The sequence below is a fragment of the Felis catus genome, chromosome F2 (genome assembly GCF_018350175.1).
Source record: "Felis catus isolate Fca126 chromosome F2, F.catus_Fca126_mat1.0, whole genome shotgun sequence".
Taxonomy (NCBI): Eukaryota; Metazoa; Chordata; class Mammalia; order Carnivora; family Felidae; genus Felis; species Felis catus.
Window position 1 is genome coordinate 6,925,157 of NC_058385.1, and position 19,081 is coordinate 6,944,237.

General features: G+C 49.7%; 2 protein-coding genes across 2 annotated transcripts; one reads left to right on the plus strand and one right to left on the minus strand.

Annotated features, from left to right (window-relative positions):
• Nucleotides 1–705: 705 nt before the first annotated feature.
• LOC123383231 (translation initiation factor IF-2-like) lies at nucleotides 706–15,022 on the minus strand. The gene is made up of 4 exons (XM_045050181.1): nucleotides 14,905–15,022; nucleotides 13,188–13,295; nucleotides 11,652–13,114; nucleotides 706–2,627 (listed from the first exon to the last, which is right to left on the minus strand). Exons 1-3 carry the CDS (start codon nucleotides 15,020–15,022, stop codon nucleotides 12,123–12,125), a joined length of 1,218 nt encoding a protein of 405 aa, XP_044906116.1. The 3' UTR covers nucleotides 706–2,627; nucleotides 11,652–12,122.
• A 1,142-nt stretch (nucleotides 15,023–16,164) lies between these two features.
• Nucleotides 16,165–18,599, plus strand: SOX17 (SRY-box transcription factor 17). The gene is made up of 2 exons (XM_023248516.2): nucleotides 16,165–16,683; nucleotides 17,291–18,599. Exons 1-2 carry the CDS (start codon nucleotides 16,377–16,379, stop codon nucleotides 18,202–18,204), a joined length of 1,221 nt encoding a protein of 406 aa, XP_023104284.1. The 5' UTR covers nucleotides 16,165–16,376; the 3' UTR covers nucleotides 18,205–18,599.
• The last annotated feature ends 482 nt before the right edge of the window (nucleotides 18,600–19,081 follow it).

Genomic DNA, 19,081 nt, shown 5'->3' on the forward strand with positions numbered 1-19,081 from the left:
GGGGGGGGAAGGAAGCAGTATGAATATCTAAGCGGTAGGGTTATTTTGAAGATGAATTTGAAGTATGTATATAAAAAACTTTGCAGAGTGCGAAGTATAAATATTCTTATATTTTGCAAAACGACAAAGGGCTTCTCCTCATTCATGTGCTTTAAAATGCAGTATCCCCTTTAAAAAAAAATGAACTTACATACCAGAAGGGAGGTGGGTGGGGGCTGGCTGAAATAGGCAACGGCACTTGCCCATTGGAGGGCACTTGCCATGATGAGCACTGGGTGATGTATGGAAGTGGTGATTCACCATATTGTACATCTGAAACTAATAGGACAATGTATCTTAACTAACTGGAATTTAAATAAAAACTTTATTTATTTTTAAATGTTTATTTATTTTTGAGAAAGAGGGAGAGAGAGGGAGGGCAGAAAGTGAGGGAGACAGGGAATGCCAAGCCGTCCCTGTGCGGTCAGTGCAGAGCCCCATGTGGGGCTCGAACCATGAGCACTGAGATCATGACCCGAACTGAAATCAAGAGTCAGATGTTTAACTGATGAGCCACCCGGGGGCCCCTTAAATAAAAACTTTTAAGAAATTAAAACATGGGGGCCCCCGGGTGGCTCCGTCGGTTGAGCACCCAACTTCGGCTCAGGTCATGATCTCACAGTCTATGGGTTTGAGCCCCAGGTAGGGCTTTGAGCTGACAGCACGGAGCCTGCTTCAGATTCTCTCTCTGTCTCCCTCTCTCTCTGCCCCTCCTCTGCTTGCGCTCGGTCTCTCAAAACTAAACGTTAAAAAAAAAAAAGGAAATGTAAAACTGAGGGAATGTGACTCCACCATTTAAGCAGCTTTAAGCCTACTGCTAAATGCAACTTAGAATGGAAAGCATTTTGGATGAACGGTTCAGTGTCTGCCTGGAAAATGCAATTTCTCCCCAACGAACAATTGCAAACCCTCCGTCTGAACGAAGGCCTTAGTATGGCAGCAATGTGTTAAGAGGTACAAACAATGAATCAATGTTATTATATGTGAATATCTCCCATTCACAGAAACTTGTGACCACAGCTCTTTGTTGATGGTGATGGGAACAAAAGGAAGATGGGACCGACGGGCCTTGTGACAGCCAGGACTCCGGGTTGTAGTTAGAAGTTAGATGAGCGGGGGATGGTGTGGAGAGTTTGCCCCCAAAGTCTGATCTCATTAGAGAGACAAAGGCACCTCACGAGTCGTGGGGTGAGCCTAGGCCATTCCTTACATGCGATCTACAGGATGGCATGTGTGCTGTCACAGCTCCAAATGCCTTAGGGAAAGGACTACACCCTTTGATTCCCCAGATTGGCTATTAGAAACGTCGCGTCAGTTTCTTCATTGGTAAAACAGAAGAAATTAAATACATATATGTAATTTATATAGATGATATGTAGGAGTATCTATCGGTTAATCATATAGGCTTCAATTTGGCAGCAGGAGAAAGAATTCACATCTGTGACTTAGAAGCAGGCCATCAGAAGGTTAGGTTAACCTAATTCTCCCTTTCGTCCTTGCTAGAGTTTGCCGTCCAGGCCTTTTAGTCCTTCTACGTCCACACTAAATCCGGGCAGGGAGGCGGAATGCCTTCCTGTCTCTACCCACCACAACACGCGGCCTCCTCGTGCCACAGTAAATAATGTCAACAAGGGGGGTGGTTGATTTGGCGCTTAGTAGCGATAGAGGTTTTCATCTAGTATCACGTTTATAGTCAATTTGTTACCTCCTTTGAAAAGAGTAAAGAAAGGGGAGCCTGGGTGACTCCAACGCTTCAGTGTCCAACTCCTGATTTGGGCTCAGGTCGTGATCCCAGGGTCGTGGGATCGAGCTCCGGTTCGGGCTCTGTGCTGAGTGTGGAGCCTGCTTGGGATTCTCTCTCTCCCTCTTTCCCTCTCTCGCTCTCTCTTTCTCAAATTAATTAATTAACGAAAGCAATAAAGAAGGACCAGGAACCTAAAAGTGCCAAATGAGAAAAAGGCTGCTGTTTTAAGGTTCCGGGTTTTCTGAGAGAGGCTCTCAGAGGTCTCTGTGCCGTGGGGTGGGACAGGGCGCCGTCCGGCCCAGCCTGCGGGGCAGAGACAGAGATCTCGCAAGGGAGCAGGTCGGAACTCGGGTAGCAATGCAAGAGTTCGGTGGACATCAGATGAACCGTTTAACCAAAAACGGGGGCTTGTATTTTGCATGACTGCCATTTCACGTTTCTCGCGATTCATTTTTACCGTCTTCTGAAAGTATCCACGTGCGACAGGTTGGCAATAAAGAAAAAACCCGATCCTTCTCCACAGACGGTTGAGAAGCTGTGCTTTCGAGAACGCGTCAATGCGATCAGCCTTTCGACTACGGGGTCATTTTCTCCCCAGAAACAGTGCCGTGGGCGTAGAGAGAGGGGGTGGGGAGGGGTTCCTGGCCTCAGATCTCGCTGTTGTTTGCTGTGGGCGTAGGGGTCTTTCTTAGTCAACCTGCAGGTGGCTTGGTAGAGATTCCTTCTTCCCAGCTCCTGGCTCCAGGTGATAGCTGTGGTCTCATCCCCTCAACAAACACCTTCAAAGAGCTAGCTGTAGATATGAAGAGGGCAGGAAGATTGGCTTTCTCCAAAGACAGAGAGACTGGAGGGGGAGGGGGGAGGTGAAAATCATATTCTTAATCACAAACAAACACAATTAACCGGCAACTGGATTAAGATACCTAATCAGTCAAAATTATTTAGAGGCTCTTATAACCATCACCCTTCTTTTGAAAGTTCTTAGTTACTCTGTGAGATAATACTCTGTTAATGAACTACATGTCCATAGGGAGCATTCCTCCCTCTTAAAGCGACCACATGAGGCTTCAATGAAAGCAATGCAAGCTCTCAGGGGGAAGAGTGTGTCAAAGAAATGACGAGACATGGAAATGACTAGTGAGCCACTAACCAGCAGTCAAAAGTGTCCCCAGTTTTGGTCCAACTGAGGGCACGGGGAAGTCCTCTACTGACCGAGCTCAGTCTCCAGCAACCATTCATTCACTCAACAAATCTTGCTGAGTCCCCCTGATGTGCCAGTCACCATCTGTCCTGGGCACAGTGGATCCAGGAAAACGCACAACAAAGATAACGTCTCAGGGAGCTGGCATTTTAATGGGGAGAGGGATGGATGGCAAACAGAGAAATATGAAATATGATGACTGCCGATAATAAAATTATAAAGCAGGTGAGAGAACAGAGTGTGATAGGTTTGTCGGGGAGGTGGCAGACATTGGCTACTTTAGGTAGGATGGTCTCAGACTAGGTGTCATCATTCAATGAGGGAGCCCGCCATAAAAAAATACTGGGGGCTTTGGTTCCATTGCAGAGGGAGGAGAACGTAGGCTTCGAGGAGGAAGCAGCTTGGGCTATTTTAAGAACAGGGAGAGGCCCGTTGGCTAGAATATCGTGATGTGGGCACAGAGCAGTGAGAGGTGGGACTAGAGAGAGAGGTAAGAGCTAGTTTATGCAGGACCGCAGAGGCTACCGCAATGGATAGGATGTCTCCAGAGGGTTGAACTGGGATTGGTGATTATACTCGAGGCTCAAGCATCAGAAATGTTCACTATAGGGGCGCCTGGGTGGCGCAGTCGGTTAAGCGTCCGACTTCAGCCAGGTCACGATCTCACGGTCCGTGAGTTTGAGCCCCACGTCAGGCTCTGAGCTGATGGCCTGTTTCCGATTCTGTGTCTCCCTCGCTCTCTGCCCCTCCCCCGTTCATGCTCTGTCTCTCTCTGTCCCAAAAATAAATAAACATTGAAAAAAAAATTTAAAAAAAAATGTTCACTATTAAAAGGTACCCAAATCAATTGCTAGCCAAAAGCGTTGAAAAGCATTTACATTACTTACCTTTATTTTTTTAAATTTATAATGTTTTTATTTATTTTTGAGAGACAGAATGTGAGCAAGGGAGGGACAGAGAGAGACAGAGAGAGAGAGAGACAGAATCCAAAGCAGGCTCCAGGCTCCGAGCTGTCAGCACAGAGCCCCACGCAGGGCCCGAACTCACAAACCGTGAGGTCATGACCTGAGGCGAAGGCGGGTGCTCAACCGACTGAGGCGCCCAGGCGCCCCAACATTACTCATCTTTAGACATATGCTACTGTAATTCATCTGTTAAATAGAATAAACTAAGTAATGGCAAAATCAGACTAGTATAAGCCCTTCAACTACTTAAACTGTGCAAGAATTAAAGGTTCAGTGTGAACAACTCTTCCACGACTCAGTTGGTCTATTACATATGTTTTGTAAGTCTCACTCCGTACAGTGATCAAACCAGTTGATTCATCGTCATTAAATCATTCATGCCTATGGTCTTCGCTTAACTAGAGGCTGCCCCTTCTGGCTCTGGGATGTTTGATCATCACGTTTTCTGAAGAAACAACCCAGTAAGACTTTCCTCCTTCGGATCTGAAAAGGAAGAAAAGATTTGCCCAGCAGAGACGAGCCTGGGGTGAGCCCTGGGCTGTCCACTGCAACTGAACTTGTAACAGCTCACTGTGCGGGTGGCAGGGGGGAGGTTGAGGGGGGCAGGGGAGATTAGCAGGGCAGCTCCAAGCTATGCCGAGAGAAAGCAGCCATGGAAGATGCAGTTTACAGGGGGGGCGCTGAGCCCAGTTTGGAGGCTCAGAGGCTGGTCTTCGTTTTAATACTGTTCCACCAAACTTTCTCTCTCAACGAATCATGGGAATTCAGTCATGCATAGAAGCAGGGTAAATGAGATTGGTGAACCTCTGCACTTTGGGCAAGTCGTGAAATCTGCCTTGTTATGCATTATTTTCTTCATGTAAGATCATGAAGAGTAATGTCTGTGGGGGTGTGGCTGACAGAAGGGAGAGGCAATATATTTATGTAGTATTTCCTCAAAGCGGCCACACATTCCATGAACGCTTCTGGAAAATGTTATTTAACGCTTATCCCTCTTGCTTCCTTAGAGTTTTTCGTAAAAGAAATCCTCCTAGGTCGAGCCCATCTCTAGTTTTCCTTTAGCTCTGACGGAAAGCCCAAGGGATATATTTTTTTCATATTTTATTTTTAAGTAATCTCTGAGCTCAACATGGAGCTCGACCTTACAACCCCAAGGTCTAGAGTCACGTGCTGTATGGAGTGAGCCAGCCAGGTGCCCCTAGTTTTTTTGGTTTTAAAGGTACAATCTTGTAGTTCCAAAAGTATGGGTGACCTCATTCGAAACAAACAAAAGTAATGTCTTGTAATTTTTTTTAATATTTATTTATTTTTGAGAGAGGGAGAGAGAGAGAGAGAGCACAAGCAGGGGAGGGGCAGACAGAGAGGGAGACACAGAAACAGCAGCAGGTTCCAGGCTCTGAGCTGTTAGCACAGAGCCTGACGCAGGGCTCGAACTCACGAACCAGGAGATCATGACCTGAGCTGAAGTCAGAGGCTTAACTGACTGAGCCACCCAGGCTCCCCTGTAATTTTGTTTTTAAGTTATTCCTGAGGAATATGCTGGGGAGTAAAGATAGTGAAGAAGACTTTGATATTATGCTTTATGGTCACCTTTTATACTTAGAATAATTTTCACATAAATTGAAACACGTAATGCTTTCTTTCTTTTGCTTCTAAACATGGCAAGTGGAGTTCATACAGAGGTATTTACGGGCCTGGGAGCCAAGAGCAGGCAGGTGGAGCGGTAAGAAGACTGACTGCATCACGCAAATACACAGATATCTCGAGGGTAATGGGAACCAGGTGTCTTACTCTTGGAAAGGGATTTACAAATATGGAAAGGTAGTGGGCTAGCAGGAACTCTGAGACGTTGGACTGGCATTGGAGATATCCTCAATTAACTCGTGGTTTTAATAGATTTTAGAGGTTGGGGCACCTGGGTGGCTCAGTCGGTTAAGCGTCCGACTTCGGCTCAGGTCACGATCTTGTGGTCCGTGGGTTCGAGCCCCGCGTCGGGCTCTGGGCTGACGGCTCGGAGCCTGGAGCCTGCTTCGGATTCTGTGTCTCCCTCTCTCTCTGCCCCTCCCCTGTTCATGCTCTGTCTCTGTCTCAAAAATAAATAAACGTTAAAAAAAATTTAATAGATTTTAGAGGTAGATAAGGACATACGGTAGATACATGTGTATATGCACTTGCACACGCGGATGCATGTTTCCCAGCTCTGTCTGCTCAGTGTATGCAGGAGCGGTGGTGCCCGGTATCTATGACAACCAAGATCCTGGTTTCCAAATGTCATCCTCCACCGAAAGATGCCCTTGATTCCTTGGAGAAATGACTGAATCAGGGCTAAGGCAGGGGATGTTCAAGATGAGCCTGGGCTATCTTGTTATGCTCAAAAGTAAGGAAATGGCCAAAGACTGATAAGGACATAGCCCAGGGACACAGGAGCCAGCTCGAAAGGTGCCCAAATCTGCGTTGACCAAACTGTCGACACCTTGAACAGCCAAACAAATAACACCAGTTCAGGATGACTATCAAGAAGGAATCCATGAATCCATCCTGATATAAATAAATAAATAAACAAACAAGCAAACAAATAAATAAGTGGATAAACTTCTGTATAATAGAAAGAATAAATAAATATAGAAGAAATGATAGGAACAGAAAACCACCATTTGTCACCCATCTAAGTGGATGCTAAGGCAGGTGGGTGGAGGTTTGAGGAGTACGATAGGAGTATAATGGCAGAACTCCCCCTACAAAAAACACTTCTCAGTTGCACAGGGGAAAAGGATGATGTGAAGGCGGAGAAACTGGGCAGATATCAATGTCATCAGGTGACTAAGGCTAATTTGCCAGTGATGATATGGGCTGACATCTAGCCTCCCTGAGAAGAGCACATTCCCATTTGGGCAGATTTCCTACCAAGGCTATGTCAGCCCATAGCAGACAGACTTCATCGCGGAACATCTTTTGGGAATGAAAACCCCGCATTCTTCAAAACTATAAAGGTTATAAGAGACAAGAAAGACCATGAACCGAGGAACTGTTTCCAATGGAAGTCTGAAGAGACACAATAACTAAATACAATGTGTGATCCTGGACTGAACATTGGACCAGGAAAAAAAAAAAGAGTTTGTTAGAGCAGTTTGCAAAATTTGAGTTGGGTGTGGGGCTTAGATGGATGGTAGTGATGTTTATTTCCTGATTTGTTTGGTTGTTTGGTGGTCATATGGGAGTGTGTTCCATAGAATGAGGGAGACATTGCATCACAGCTTTGCTCTTAACCGGTTCAGAAAAAGGCTAATGACATACGTGTCTATGTTCTATTATATAAGATATAACATAATACACTGATGTATCACATAGTTATGTAGTATCCAGAATGTATTGGTATATGTTAGTGATAACAAATATATGTGTTGTATATTTATATTGTTCTATACATTACACATTTTTAGAAAGGGAGAGTGAGCTAAAGTAAATGCTGGGAAAAGTCCTTGTTTATTTAGACAGAAATGGAGCAAAAGTGATAAAATGCTGCCAAATTGTCTTAGTGACGGTGATGCAGTTTTTTATACTATTCTTGCAACGTCTAAGTTTGAAGTTATTTCAAAATAAATGATTTTAAAAGAGCACCTGCGTGTTTATATACGTGCATAAGTAACAAGGGCTTTCCTATATTAGCGTAATATGTGAAATTACCTGGGCAAGACATTTCCATGTTCCCAAATTCTCACTAGGGTAATTATAAAGAACTCGGAAAAAAGCAGGGTGTGGGTTCTGCAGTCCCTTTCTGCCCTCAGATTCTGTCAATGTCAGGTGAGTTGCAGGGAAATGTTACATAAAAAGAAAGTGTAAGAAAGAGTTGTCTATTTGACTCCAAATTCCAGTTTTAAATGAGCCACTGAAATAACCTATTAGCTTTACTAAAATAATGGTTATCCAGTAAATCCATGGTCTTAATTCATAAAAATAGCATCTGCTTTGCCCTGGATCAAAGCTGAGACCTTCTGCATAGTAATGAGTTAAAAAAAATAAAAAGCTTTTGCTCTAAAAACAGCAGCATTCCATTATTGCCCAAAGTAGTGCAGTCTCTCTACAATTCCTACTTCCATTACACTCAAAAATTTTTTTTTTTTGGACAAAGAACCTTTGGTAAATACACATATACCCAAACATTCATGGACACACGCACACACACCCCCACACACCCCCACACACTCGCAGTTTCACTCAATGCTTTTACTTGGTAAAAATCTTTGTGACTTTTGTTCTTTTCTTTATCGGGAAAAGTTGGGACGACATGAGGTAGTATCCTTTTCTCTTTTTGAGGACATTGAGGAGGCAGTGTCACTGACTCACTGTTTACCTAGTGGCGAGTTACTGAACAACCACAACTAGACTGGAGAATCTTTTCATTATGCTGAAAGATCCAGGCAAGGTTTGTACGTTTGGGGTCATTCTTCGTTTAAATATATGTGTACAGGCATAGTTACCAAAATTGAACTCTGTCTCTATGACTTTAGAACAATCTAGTCCTACCCAGATAAGTACTGGTTGCAAGGTGTCTCTTTGCATTTCAAAGATTTCCTTTTTTTTTTTCAAAGTTTATTTATGTATTGAGAAAGAGAGAGAGTGCACAAGTCAGAGGGAGGGGGTGGACAGAGAGAGAGAGGGAGAGAGAGAAACCCAAACAGGCTCCAAGCTGTCAGCACAGAGCCCGACGTGGGGCTCGATCTTACAAACCGTGAGATCGTGACCTAGGCTGAAACCAAGAGCAAGTTGGACGCTTAACCCACTGAGCTACCCACGTGCCCCTGCATTTCAAAGATCTTCTAATAGAATATTGAATGTCTTATGAATCTATGTATTTTTTCCTTGCCAGTCTTCACACAGTTCCAGAAGGTTGACATGCATAAAACAAACATATTTTTTTTACCACCAAAGTTAAAATGTCATATTCACATGTAATTGTAAATTGCACAATAGGTTGTAGAACTCTCAAAACATTTGCTAATAGACAATTTTGATGAAAGCATGACAATGTTGTTTATTACTAGTTGTAAGAGATGCTACAATAGTATGAAATTCCATTTATGTTTTTCTTGAAAACATTTCTTTAGTTGTTAATAATGCATTTACCTTCAGTACTATGGTAGCTTTTTAAAATTTATTCTCAACAAACTGAGGGTTGATGGGGGGTGGGAGGGAGGGGAGGGTGGGTGATGGGTATTGAAGAGGGCATCTTTTGGGATGAGCACTGGGTGTTGTATGGAAACCAATTTGACAATAAATTTCATATATTAAAAAAAAAAATAAATATAATGAGTATCTATTTGGGGATTTAAAAAAATAATAAAATAAAATTTATTCTCCTAGGGCACCTGGGTGGCTCAGTCAGTAAAGCATCTGACTCTTGATTTTGGCTCAGGTTATGATCTCATGGTTTGTGGGACTGAACTCCCCGTCCAGCTCTGTGCTGACAGCTTGGAACCTGTGTGGATTCACTCACTCCCTCCCTCTCTCTCTCTGCCACTCCCCTGCACGTGCGCACTCTCTCTCTCTCTTAAAATAAATAGATAAATATTTAAAATAAAATGTATTCTCCCACCATGCCTTCATATGCTAGCATGCATTAATTTAAATTTTATTATTAAATACCTGTGTTAACGCTTACCATGTCCCAGGCCCTATGCTAAGCAGTTTATGGACAATTAACTCATTTCATCTTCATAAGACTCTCTGAGGTTATTACTATAATTATATTCCATTTGACAGAGGAGGCTTATAGGATAAGTACTATGTCCAGATAAACTGGTGATAAACTGTAGAATGTGAATTCAATCCCAAACAGTTCAACTCCCAAATCTGTGCCCATAACCAGTCAATGTACCAGTATACATTGACAATTATTTGTTGATGAAAAGAATAAATTATTCGCTTGTCTTTTAGACTGGTTTGGAAGCAGTAAGCAAATTACCCAAGTGCTCTGTGCCTTAATTTTCCACTTTGTAATTAGGATTAATATTTGCCATCCATCACTCTCCCACACAGCAGTAAGAATGGAGAGAGTTTATTTTACCTAGCTGCTCCAGAATACGTTGTTAATGCCTTAAAGGCATGGTCAGCAGTAGGTCTAGAGACTAATAGCATAAACCTTAATATGTGACAAGACCCCCCAAGAATTTCATATAATTAACTAAGTTTTGTCCAGTCTGAACGAATGGAAGTAGACAGGTAGAGCTTTGAAGACCTCAACTACCTTATATTTGAACTTGATCCCCACGTAACTTTGAATTGTTTTCATTTTTCCAGCCAAATTAGAATTTGTTCACAACACACAAATATAATACTCAAATACTATTTGTTCAATGACACTAAAATAAATGAGATGTCATCTAGGGCTCAGATTACGTGATAGAATAAAAATTCCTAATTGTAGATCTTCCAAATGCAAATGCTTTCTTGTTACAGCCCTGCATCTCTGATATTTAAAAAATGATCACGACCCGGTTAGGGGCCCTACCGGAAGCTTTTGTGCAAGAATCCTCGTCCATCTCTACCTGTCTGCTATCATTATTTCGTCCCTACAAATACCATCAGGCCCTTCACCGGCTGGAGAGATGACCCGGAAAGAAATTCAAAACAAGACCCACCACTGGTAACAAGGGTGGTCCAAGCATCCTGTCATGTGACCTGGAGCAAGTTTCCTACACTTCTTCAGTCTCTTTCTCCTTGTCTGAAAAATGGGGATGATAACGAAGGCTGCCTCCCTCCAGGGCTGAGGTGAGAATCAGATGAGTTCATGTGTGTGAAACTGCTTCGTAACCTGTCCTCTACGACTATGAAGAAATTTTAATACTAAAGGTTTTGGTTGTGAAAAAGGCATCAAGGTAGAAATTTGCTTATGCATCATATCCACATGCGAACATGTACATTCCTGGGCTGGACACCCGCCCCCCCCCCCCCCCCGCCCCGCTTCTGGTTCTGGGCCCCTCTGCTGGTTTAGAAAAGCAATAGGACTGGAGTGAATCCTCAGAAGTGGTGAGATTTCAGGTGCTCCATAACTGGAGACCCAGATGATGAAGGAGAGGTTGAGAGAGAACAGGGCAGACTTTAAAAAGTACTGACGAAGTTTTTGGCAAGGTCAAAGAAGTGGGAAAAAAAAAAATTCAGACCACAGAGGTCAATGGGAGGCTGACTGCAAAGGAAGCCAGCAAAGATTCCCAATACTTTCCCTTCTGCCTAGAAACCGAAGCCTGGGTGGCTCAGCTGCTTAAGCATCCAACTTTGGCTCAGGTCATGATCTCATGGTTGGTGGGTTCGAGCCCCGTGTCAGGCTCTGTGCTGACAGCTCAGAGCCTGGAGCCTGCTTCAGATTCTGTGTTTCCCTCTCTCTCTGCCCCTCCCTCGCTCATGCTTTGTCTCTCTCTCTCTAAAAGTTAATAAATGTTAAAAAAAATTTTTAATGAAAAAAAAAAGAAACTTTGGAAGTCAACTCAGGCGCCTTTCAAAATCTGATACGCTTCAGACTCAAGCTGCACAGAAGAGCTGGTGGTAATGAGTGCCGTCAGGAGTGGCCTGTCCTATGACCTATTAACTTTGATCACTTTCACGATCACAGAACGCACCCCTCGCCCTAACCAACCACCTGCCCAAATCCAGCCCTGCTGACTAGGGAAACTTGGCAGCGTTTTCTGGATGCAAAGGCAACTCTTACCTCTCCTAGACTTGGCCTACTGATGTCGGTATCACCTTCACATGCCGGGCACAAACGATTACAGTAGAACAGGCCCAGAACATCCAGCTGGAAGTGAATAAATCAGGGAGGAAGACGAATGTCCTGCATTGTGCGTTCCTCGGAGGCAGGAGCCATGACCGCCCTCCCTCGGGTGGGAGGGTGAGTGCCCCTCTCACAGCGGGCATGGTGCCGGGAAGACTGGTGGGTTGAAGCTCTGGCTTGTTCTAAGGTGTGGGGGGGGGGGGGGCAGCAGAAGCGGATGCACAGAAGCCACGCCACTGCTGAAATTCCCGTTAACGTCGCAAGGCAGACACGGAGGGGCCAGAAGGACGGTGTGCGCCTGAAAAACGGGGGGGGGGGCAGCTGCCTTCACCCCAAACGCCGCCCCCCTTCCAATCCAGGGGGTCTGAGGTTCTCCATGCCAGAGAATAAAGGGACGGAGCCCACACTTCAACCAGGACTACGGAGGAGGCTGGGGGCGGGAGGGGGTGCGGATCTAAGAAACACCCCCGCGGACGAGTTTCTGAGCAGGGAAGTGCACCGGGAACAGCGCATTTCCTGCTTCGCCGGTGCAAACCCCAGGCGGAGCCAAGCGGGAACTGGGTTCCGACCGAGGAGTCGCCAGCTGCCAGGGCGGGGCTCGGCGGCGGCCTCGAGGGGTCCGCGCGCGGTGGAGGGAGTCGGGCGGAGGCCCGGCGAGAGGGCGTGAGAGCAAAACGCACGCCTCCCGTCCTCGAGCGGCGCCGGCGGCGCCGAAGCCCGCTCGCCGTCGTCCTTTCTCGGCCCCTGCGGCGAAGGCGCGCAGAGCCCCGGGGCAGGGCCGAGAGCCAGGTGCCAGCCGGGTCCGTGGGGCCCTGACCCCGGGAAGGGGCGACGAGGGGCGGCCGAGCGGGTGGCCGCTGCCCCCCGGGACGCTGCCACCTCCCCACCCCTTCCATCTCGCCCGCGGCCTTCGGCCTCGCATCCCGGACCCACGGCGGACTGGCCCGGGGGACGGGGAGGAGACGCGCCGGGCACCCAGACGCGCGGCGGCGCCGCCGGGTGGGCGCCGGGGCGCGCCGTGCGAACGCGAGGCGTCGGGCAGCGCGGCCCTACCTGGGGGGGGTGGTGCGGGGCCTCGGCCGCGCTCCGCCGCCGCACGCCGCCTCCCGCCGGGCTCCCGGAGGCAGCCGCGGGCGCGCGGTTTATAAATGCAAAGGCCTTATTGTTGTGCTTTGTTCCGGGGATACCATTGTCTACGGAGCGGCGGGCCTCCCCGGCGCCCTCCCTGGGCTGGCGGCGCGCGCTCCCCTCCCCGCCCCCCGAGGACTCGCTCCCGGGAGCTAACCCGGATCTGCCCGCTTGCCCGCGGCCTTCCCTAACGACGCGAAAGCCCTTCGTCCGGCTCCCGCGTCCCGAGCTTCGAAAACGTAAAAGCCCGCAGGAAATCACCCCGTCTTCGCCTGCTCACTCCGGGCCCCGGGGAAACAGCGCGGCTCCGACTCCCCCGGGTCTGAGCCACAGCTCGTCACCTACCCGGGTTAATCTCTGCGCCCGCTGGCCAAAGGCCCCAAGTGGCCACGGGCACAGCTTCTTGCTGGGCTAGTCGCTTCCTCGCCCAGCCTTTCGAGCCTCGAGTCTGGCCTGGGGACGTGAGTGCAATTAGCAGCCAGGAACCCAGAGGTCCTGGACCGGGCACCGCAAACGCACCCGGCCGGCTACACCAGCGGGTGTTACGAGGCTCTTACTCGCGAAACTTGTTTGTCATTCCCCCCAATCACACCCTCCCCCCCGAATCCCCTGCGTAAATCTCTCGTGTTGAGAAAAGCAAGGCTTCCAGGAAACCACTCCGGATGTTTGCTGCTTTTCATGTGGCATTTGTGGCTGGCTCTGATAACGTCCAGAGCTAGACTTCCAACACCGCGTTTAGCAAAGAGACCGACACAGAAGAGTCCACACGCACCACCGACGGGTCTGCGGCGCCGCAGCCCCCGACGCCCTCCCCCCAAAATACACGACGAGTGAATGATCAGAAGAAATTACATGTAGGCACTGGTAGGAGAAGGGACCAGTCTTGAAAAGGCACCATAGTTCCTAACTGGCAATTACTTTATAACGGCCAGGGAAGGCACCATAAGCAATAGGGAGGGGGGCACAAAATCCGAAGCTCCCGCTCGACCCTAGGGATGCTGTGCTCTCACTTGATTTCTCGGTAATCTGACCCAGCACGAATCAGCAGTCTGTCTCCAGGAGCAAGTGCAAATAATAAATGGAGACCTTCCAGACTGTCTCCCCCCCCATGAGTTTCTCTCAGCACCTCTCCCTGGAATGGTGTGGGCCAGGAAGAATACAAAGTCGAAGAAAGTGTACAAGGGTAAATCCATGCATATACATTCTCTTCGGACTCACACTCGGATTCAATTTCCTGTACCCAAATTTATTATTATTACTATTATATTTTTACAGAACTAATCACATAGATTAATCTAGACAGATAAAATAGCTTCTGGAATGGACATTGTCTTTGCGTAGTTTTCGGTCTCTAGTCTAAGGAAATTCCTACTAGTTCATAAAAACTTTTGCACTCATAGAAAACCTGTTTTGAGATCTTTGCAAAGATATTTATCATTACCCAGAAAAATTAGAGATCACCAAGAAAACAAGAAGCAAGGCCCTATAGGTTTTTTAGAATTTAGAAATTTATAGAATTTGTTCTTTCTGCTCCTATAGTTTCCTCATGTATCTAACCATTTGCAATGCAATTATGCTTAATTTTCAAGCCCACGTTTATTTCAGAAAAAATAAAGCTTTAAAGGAAAGATGCACAGCCAGTGAAATTTGTTTAACACAGCTGCTTCAAAACCACCCATTAGAAAAAACACTTCTCTATGATTTTCCTAAGCCGATTAAACATTTTTTTCCTGGGGTGAACCTCAGAGACCCAGGAACTAGAACCACTTTCTTAATTTATCCCGCGTGTGAAGACTGGCTGGTAACAGTGAGGGAGGGCAGCCAACATTTCACAGATCGTCACAGAGTCAAAGTAAAGAGGGCTTACAACAAGTGTGAAGGAGATTTGGGGGGCGGGGGGCGGGGGGCGGGGGGGGGGGGGACGGCTGGCGATGTCAGAGAAACTCAAGACCAGGGGTTTCCTAAGGCGTCCCGTTCCTTTGTTTTTATGGATGCCACTAATAAGCAGACTTGACAGATGACTTTGTTACTCTAAATGTCACACAAAGAGCTGCAGATTTACCTCCCAGATCCCGGATGCAAGTCTCAGCTGTCTTCAAACCTTCACGGTAAACAAAGAACAACTGTTCTGGAGACCGATGTATTAATTTCTTCGCAAAGTTATGGAATTCGGTAGACATGGCTGTTAATTGCCTTTTAAAAACAACGCAAACATACAAACAAATACACAAACACGGACAGTTTGGCTTGGCGATCAAAGAGCTCAAGATCAGGGCAGACTCCTGGAGATGCATTCCTCTCCTCAACGGCTGTGATCTCAGGAAAGTTCCTTCACCTGTCTGTGTCTCCGGTTCCTATCTTGTAAAAGTGTCTACCTCCCAGAGTTACAAGAATAAACTAGTTTGCTAAGTGTGGAGGGCTGTGCCACGCAAGCGTAACGTAAGGGCTTGTTTAAAAATCCCACTGAAAAGATTTCACATTTAAACACGAGTTTAATCTTCATTCAGAGTTTCATTTCAGTCTAAAGAAACGCATAGGAATCCCCCAAGAGCTACAGTTACTTTGCTGTGCAACGGATTGCTCTTTGCTCCATAAGCCGGGCATTTAGATACATATTGCCTCTAGTGTTACCACAATTTGCCTCTTTTACCGAACACGTAGAAAACCTTTATGTTTCTCGTACTTTTCGTGTACAGATTTTCAAGGGTTGCTTCGTCGTTATGAATAAAGGTTTTGAATTCTTCGGGATGACGGAATATTGGCTACAGAATGTCATTCCGTATTTTATCTTGTTTTAGCAATTAGAATTCACCTCGGACATAGCATTTTGAGTGTAATAAACACAGCAAGCAGGTTGAGTCCTTGGGGAGGACCTTTTTATTTATTTATAAACTTTTTAACGTATGATCAGCAGTACCTACTGCATTCAATAAAAACATTTGAAGAAGACACCCGCGGGGTTCCCCTGGAAGATAGCGAGGTCACCCGGCACTGAAACCCCTAGCTTCCATAATAGCGTATGCTCAGTTTGTTCATCCGAATTGCCGTGGCCACGTTCTTCTAACCAGCGGTGCAGTGGACATTCCAGAAGGTGTTTCAGGAGTCCCTCTTCCCGAGTCGCAGGGAACGTGGCGCCAGAGCCCGGCTTCAGCCAGTTTTCCCGCGGGCAGGTGTAGCCTTGGGCGCGGGGCCGGGGGAGGGGAAAGGGAGGGCGTGGGGTTGAGCTGAGACTTGGGACTCCGGCGGCCGGCTGGGCGTGGGCCTAAGGACGCTCACCCGGCCCGCCCCCGCCACTCCATTGGCCACACCAGTGCAGAAAAGGGCCCGGGGCGCCCGCAGTGTCACTTGGCCGGCGGGGACGCGGTCTGCGCGGTGGGTTGGGGGCCGCCCTGCAACGTCGCAGCGGGCTCGGGCCCGTGAGCCTGGAGCGGCCCGCCGGGCATCTGCGTCCCACGCTCCCACCCCCTCCCCCGCGTCGGGGGAGGCGGCGTGTCCGGCGGAGGGTGGTGGGGCGAGGGGCAGGGCTGGAGCGCCATGAGCAGCCCGGATGCGGGGTACGCCAGTGACGACCAGAGCCAGCCCCGCAGCGCGCTGCCCGCGGTGATGGCCGGGCTGGGCCCCTGTCCCTGGGCCGAGTCGTTGAGTCCCCTCGGGGACATGAAGGTGAAGGGCGAGGCGGCGGCGAGCAGCGGGGCGCCGGCCGGGGCGGCGGGCCGGGCCAAGGGCGAGTCTCGCATCCGGCGGCCGATGAACGCCTTCATGGTGTGGGCCAAGGACGAGCGCAAGCGCCTGGCGCAGCAGAACCCGGACCTGCACAACGCCGAGTTGAGCAAGATGCTGGGTGAGTCCGAGCGCGGGACCCAGGGTGGAGCGAGTCGCGGGGCCGCTTCCTTGAGCCCAGGAGGGCGCGTGCCCGGCGCTCCGGGCCAGTGGTGTGCGGCGGCCAGCGTCGGTTCCCCTCCCGCCTAGGCCCCTCTCCTTACCCTCCAAACGGTTTCTCTGTCGTCCGGGCCCGGGTCACCCGGGTGACCGGGGGCGCGGCCGCGACGACCCTGGGGAAGCGGCTTCCCCGCGCGTCCCGGCCGCGGCCAGGGTATCCCAGGAGCCAAGCCGGCTTGGTCCTGCCGGTTCCCGACCCCTTCCCCGGAGAGGGGACGTTTTCAGTTCCGTGAAAGCCCGGGGATGGGTGATCTAGGGCCCTGCTTCCAGGAGGCTGCAAGAAGGCAGGGATGCCCCTTTAGAGGACGCGCGCGCTCCCGGCTTCCCCAAGGGTTCGCGCGCCGCTCGGCCCCCGGGGTCGCAGACGTTGAGTCTTCCACGCGCCCTCTTCCTCCCTCTAGCTGCACAAGTAGGGGTCGGAGGGGAGAGGTGGGGCCAGGCGCGGGCCCGGGAGCGGGAGCTCGGAGAGTAAGCCCCGCGCCCCTCTCCCCCCTTCTGCGCCCACGCAGGCAAGTCGTGGAAAGCGCTGACGCTGGCCGAGAAGCGGCCCTTCGTGGAGGAGGCCGAGCGGCTGCGCGTGCAACACATGCAGGACCACCCCAACTACAAGTACCGGCCCCGCAGGCGCAAGCAGGTGAAGCGACTCAAGCGGGTGGAGGGCGGCTTCCTGCACGGCCTCGCCGACACGCAGGCCGCCTCGCTGGGCCCGGAGGGCGGCCGCGTGGCCATGGACGGCCTGGGCCTGCCCTTCCCCGAGCAGGGCTTCCCCGCGGGCCCGCCGCTGCTGCCGCCTCACCTGGGCGCCCACTACCGCGACTGCCAGGGACTGGGCGCGCCCCCGCTCGACGGTTACCCGCTGCCCACGCCGGACACGTCCCCGCTGGACGGCGTGGAGCCCGACCCGGCCTTCTTCGCCGCGCCGCTGCCCGGGGACTGCCCGGCGGCCGGCCCCTACAGCTACCCGCAGGCCTCGGACTACGCGGGGCCCCCCGAGCCGCCCGTCGGCCCCGTGCACTCCCGCCTCGGCCTGGAGCAGGCGGGCCCTGCCCTGCCGGGCCACGTGGCGCCCCCCAGCGCCCTGCAGCTGTACTACAACGCCCTTAGCTCGCCGGCGGCTGGCGGCGGGCGCGGCTTCCCCATGCAGCCCCCGCAGCCCCCGCCGGGCCCCGGGCAGCCGTCGCCCCCTCCCGAGGCGCTGCCCTGCCGCGACGGCGCGGACCCGAGCCAGCCCGCCGAGCTCCTCGGGGAGGTGGACCGCACGGAATTTGAACAGTATCTGCACTTTGTGTGCAAGCCCGAGATGGGGCTCCCCTACCAGGGGCCTGACTCCAGCGTGACCCTCCCAGACAGCCACGGGGCCATCTCCTCGGTGGTTTCCGATGCCAGCTCTGCGGTATATTACTGCAACTACCCCGACGTCTGACGGCCCCCGATCCGACCCAGCCTGCAGGCCAGAAGCGCAGTGTTACTTCCCGGAGGAGCTGAGGACACCCTCAGCCTCACGTTGTTCTGTTTTGTTTCTAAGTTGCCTAGGCACGTAATTTATGGTAATTTATTTTGTCTGCCACTTGAACGGTGGGGGTGGGGGTGGGGGGGGAGGAGAAAAATGTGAGGTTTGTTTTCAGATTTGTTCGATTCTGGTTGCCCACGGTTGCCTGGTCAAAGCCCCGTTTCCCAGTTCGAGCGGACCAGTTTTGAGTATGTCCCCGAGGAACTTGCTCCGTTTGCTGAAAACTGATTGATCAAAACCACTTTCGCCTTGGGTGTGTTTTCTCAATCTTAAAAAAAAAAAAAAATAAAATCTGGAATCCCTTTTCACTCTGCTGGTGCCTCTGTCACAAAAGCCAATTTTTGAGATGAATGTTAAGTATGGGCAGCGTTGGGAACATGTTAATGAGATTCAACGTGTAGCGGGAGCTCCTGCGAATTTCTCCTTCTCGTTTTTTTTTTTTGGTAGAACTGACTTCAAGGACGAAACTTAAAAGACGGACGTTTGGATAGCTAAGGTTTTGGTTTTGGCCAGGACCAAACCTCCTGGCACGAGCCTATGTTCTGCATTTCCGTGATTTGAGCTTCTAAAAAGTAATGGTCAATCTTAACACCATAGGAATTTTAATTTCTAGTACATCGCTTTCACCAGAGGGGAACATCCAAGTAATTTTGCTGTTCTAGTTGACTCTTGAGACCTGCCTAAAAAGGTTTTTGAAGTTTTCTTTGTCTATGTGTCACCAAGAGTCTGCACACTCCCTCTCAACACTGAATTTGCCAGTCTTCACACATCTACACCTTGGGAAAGTAGT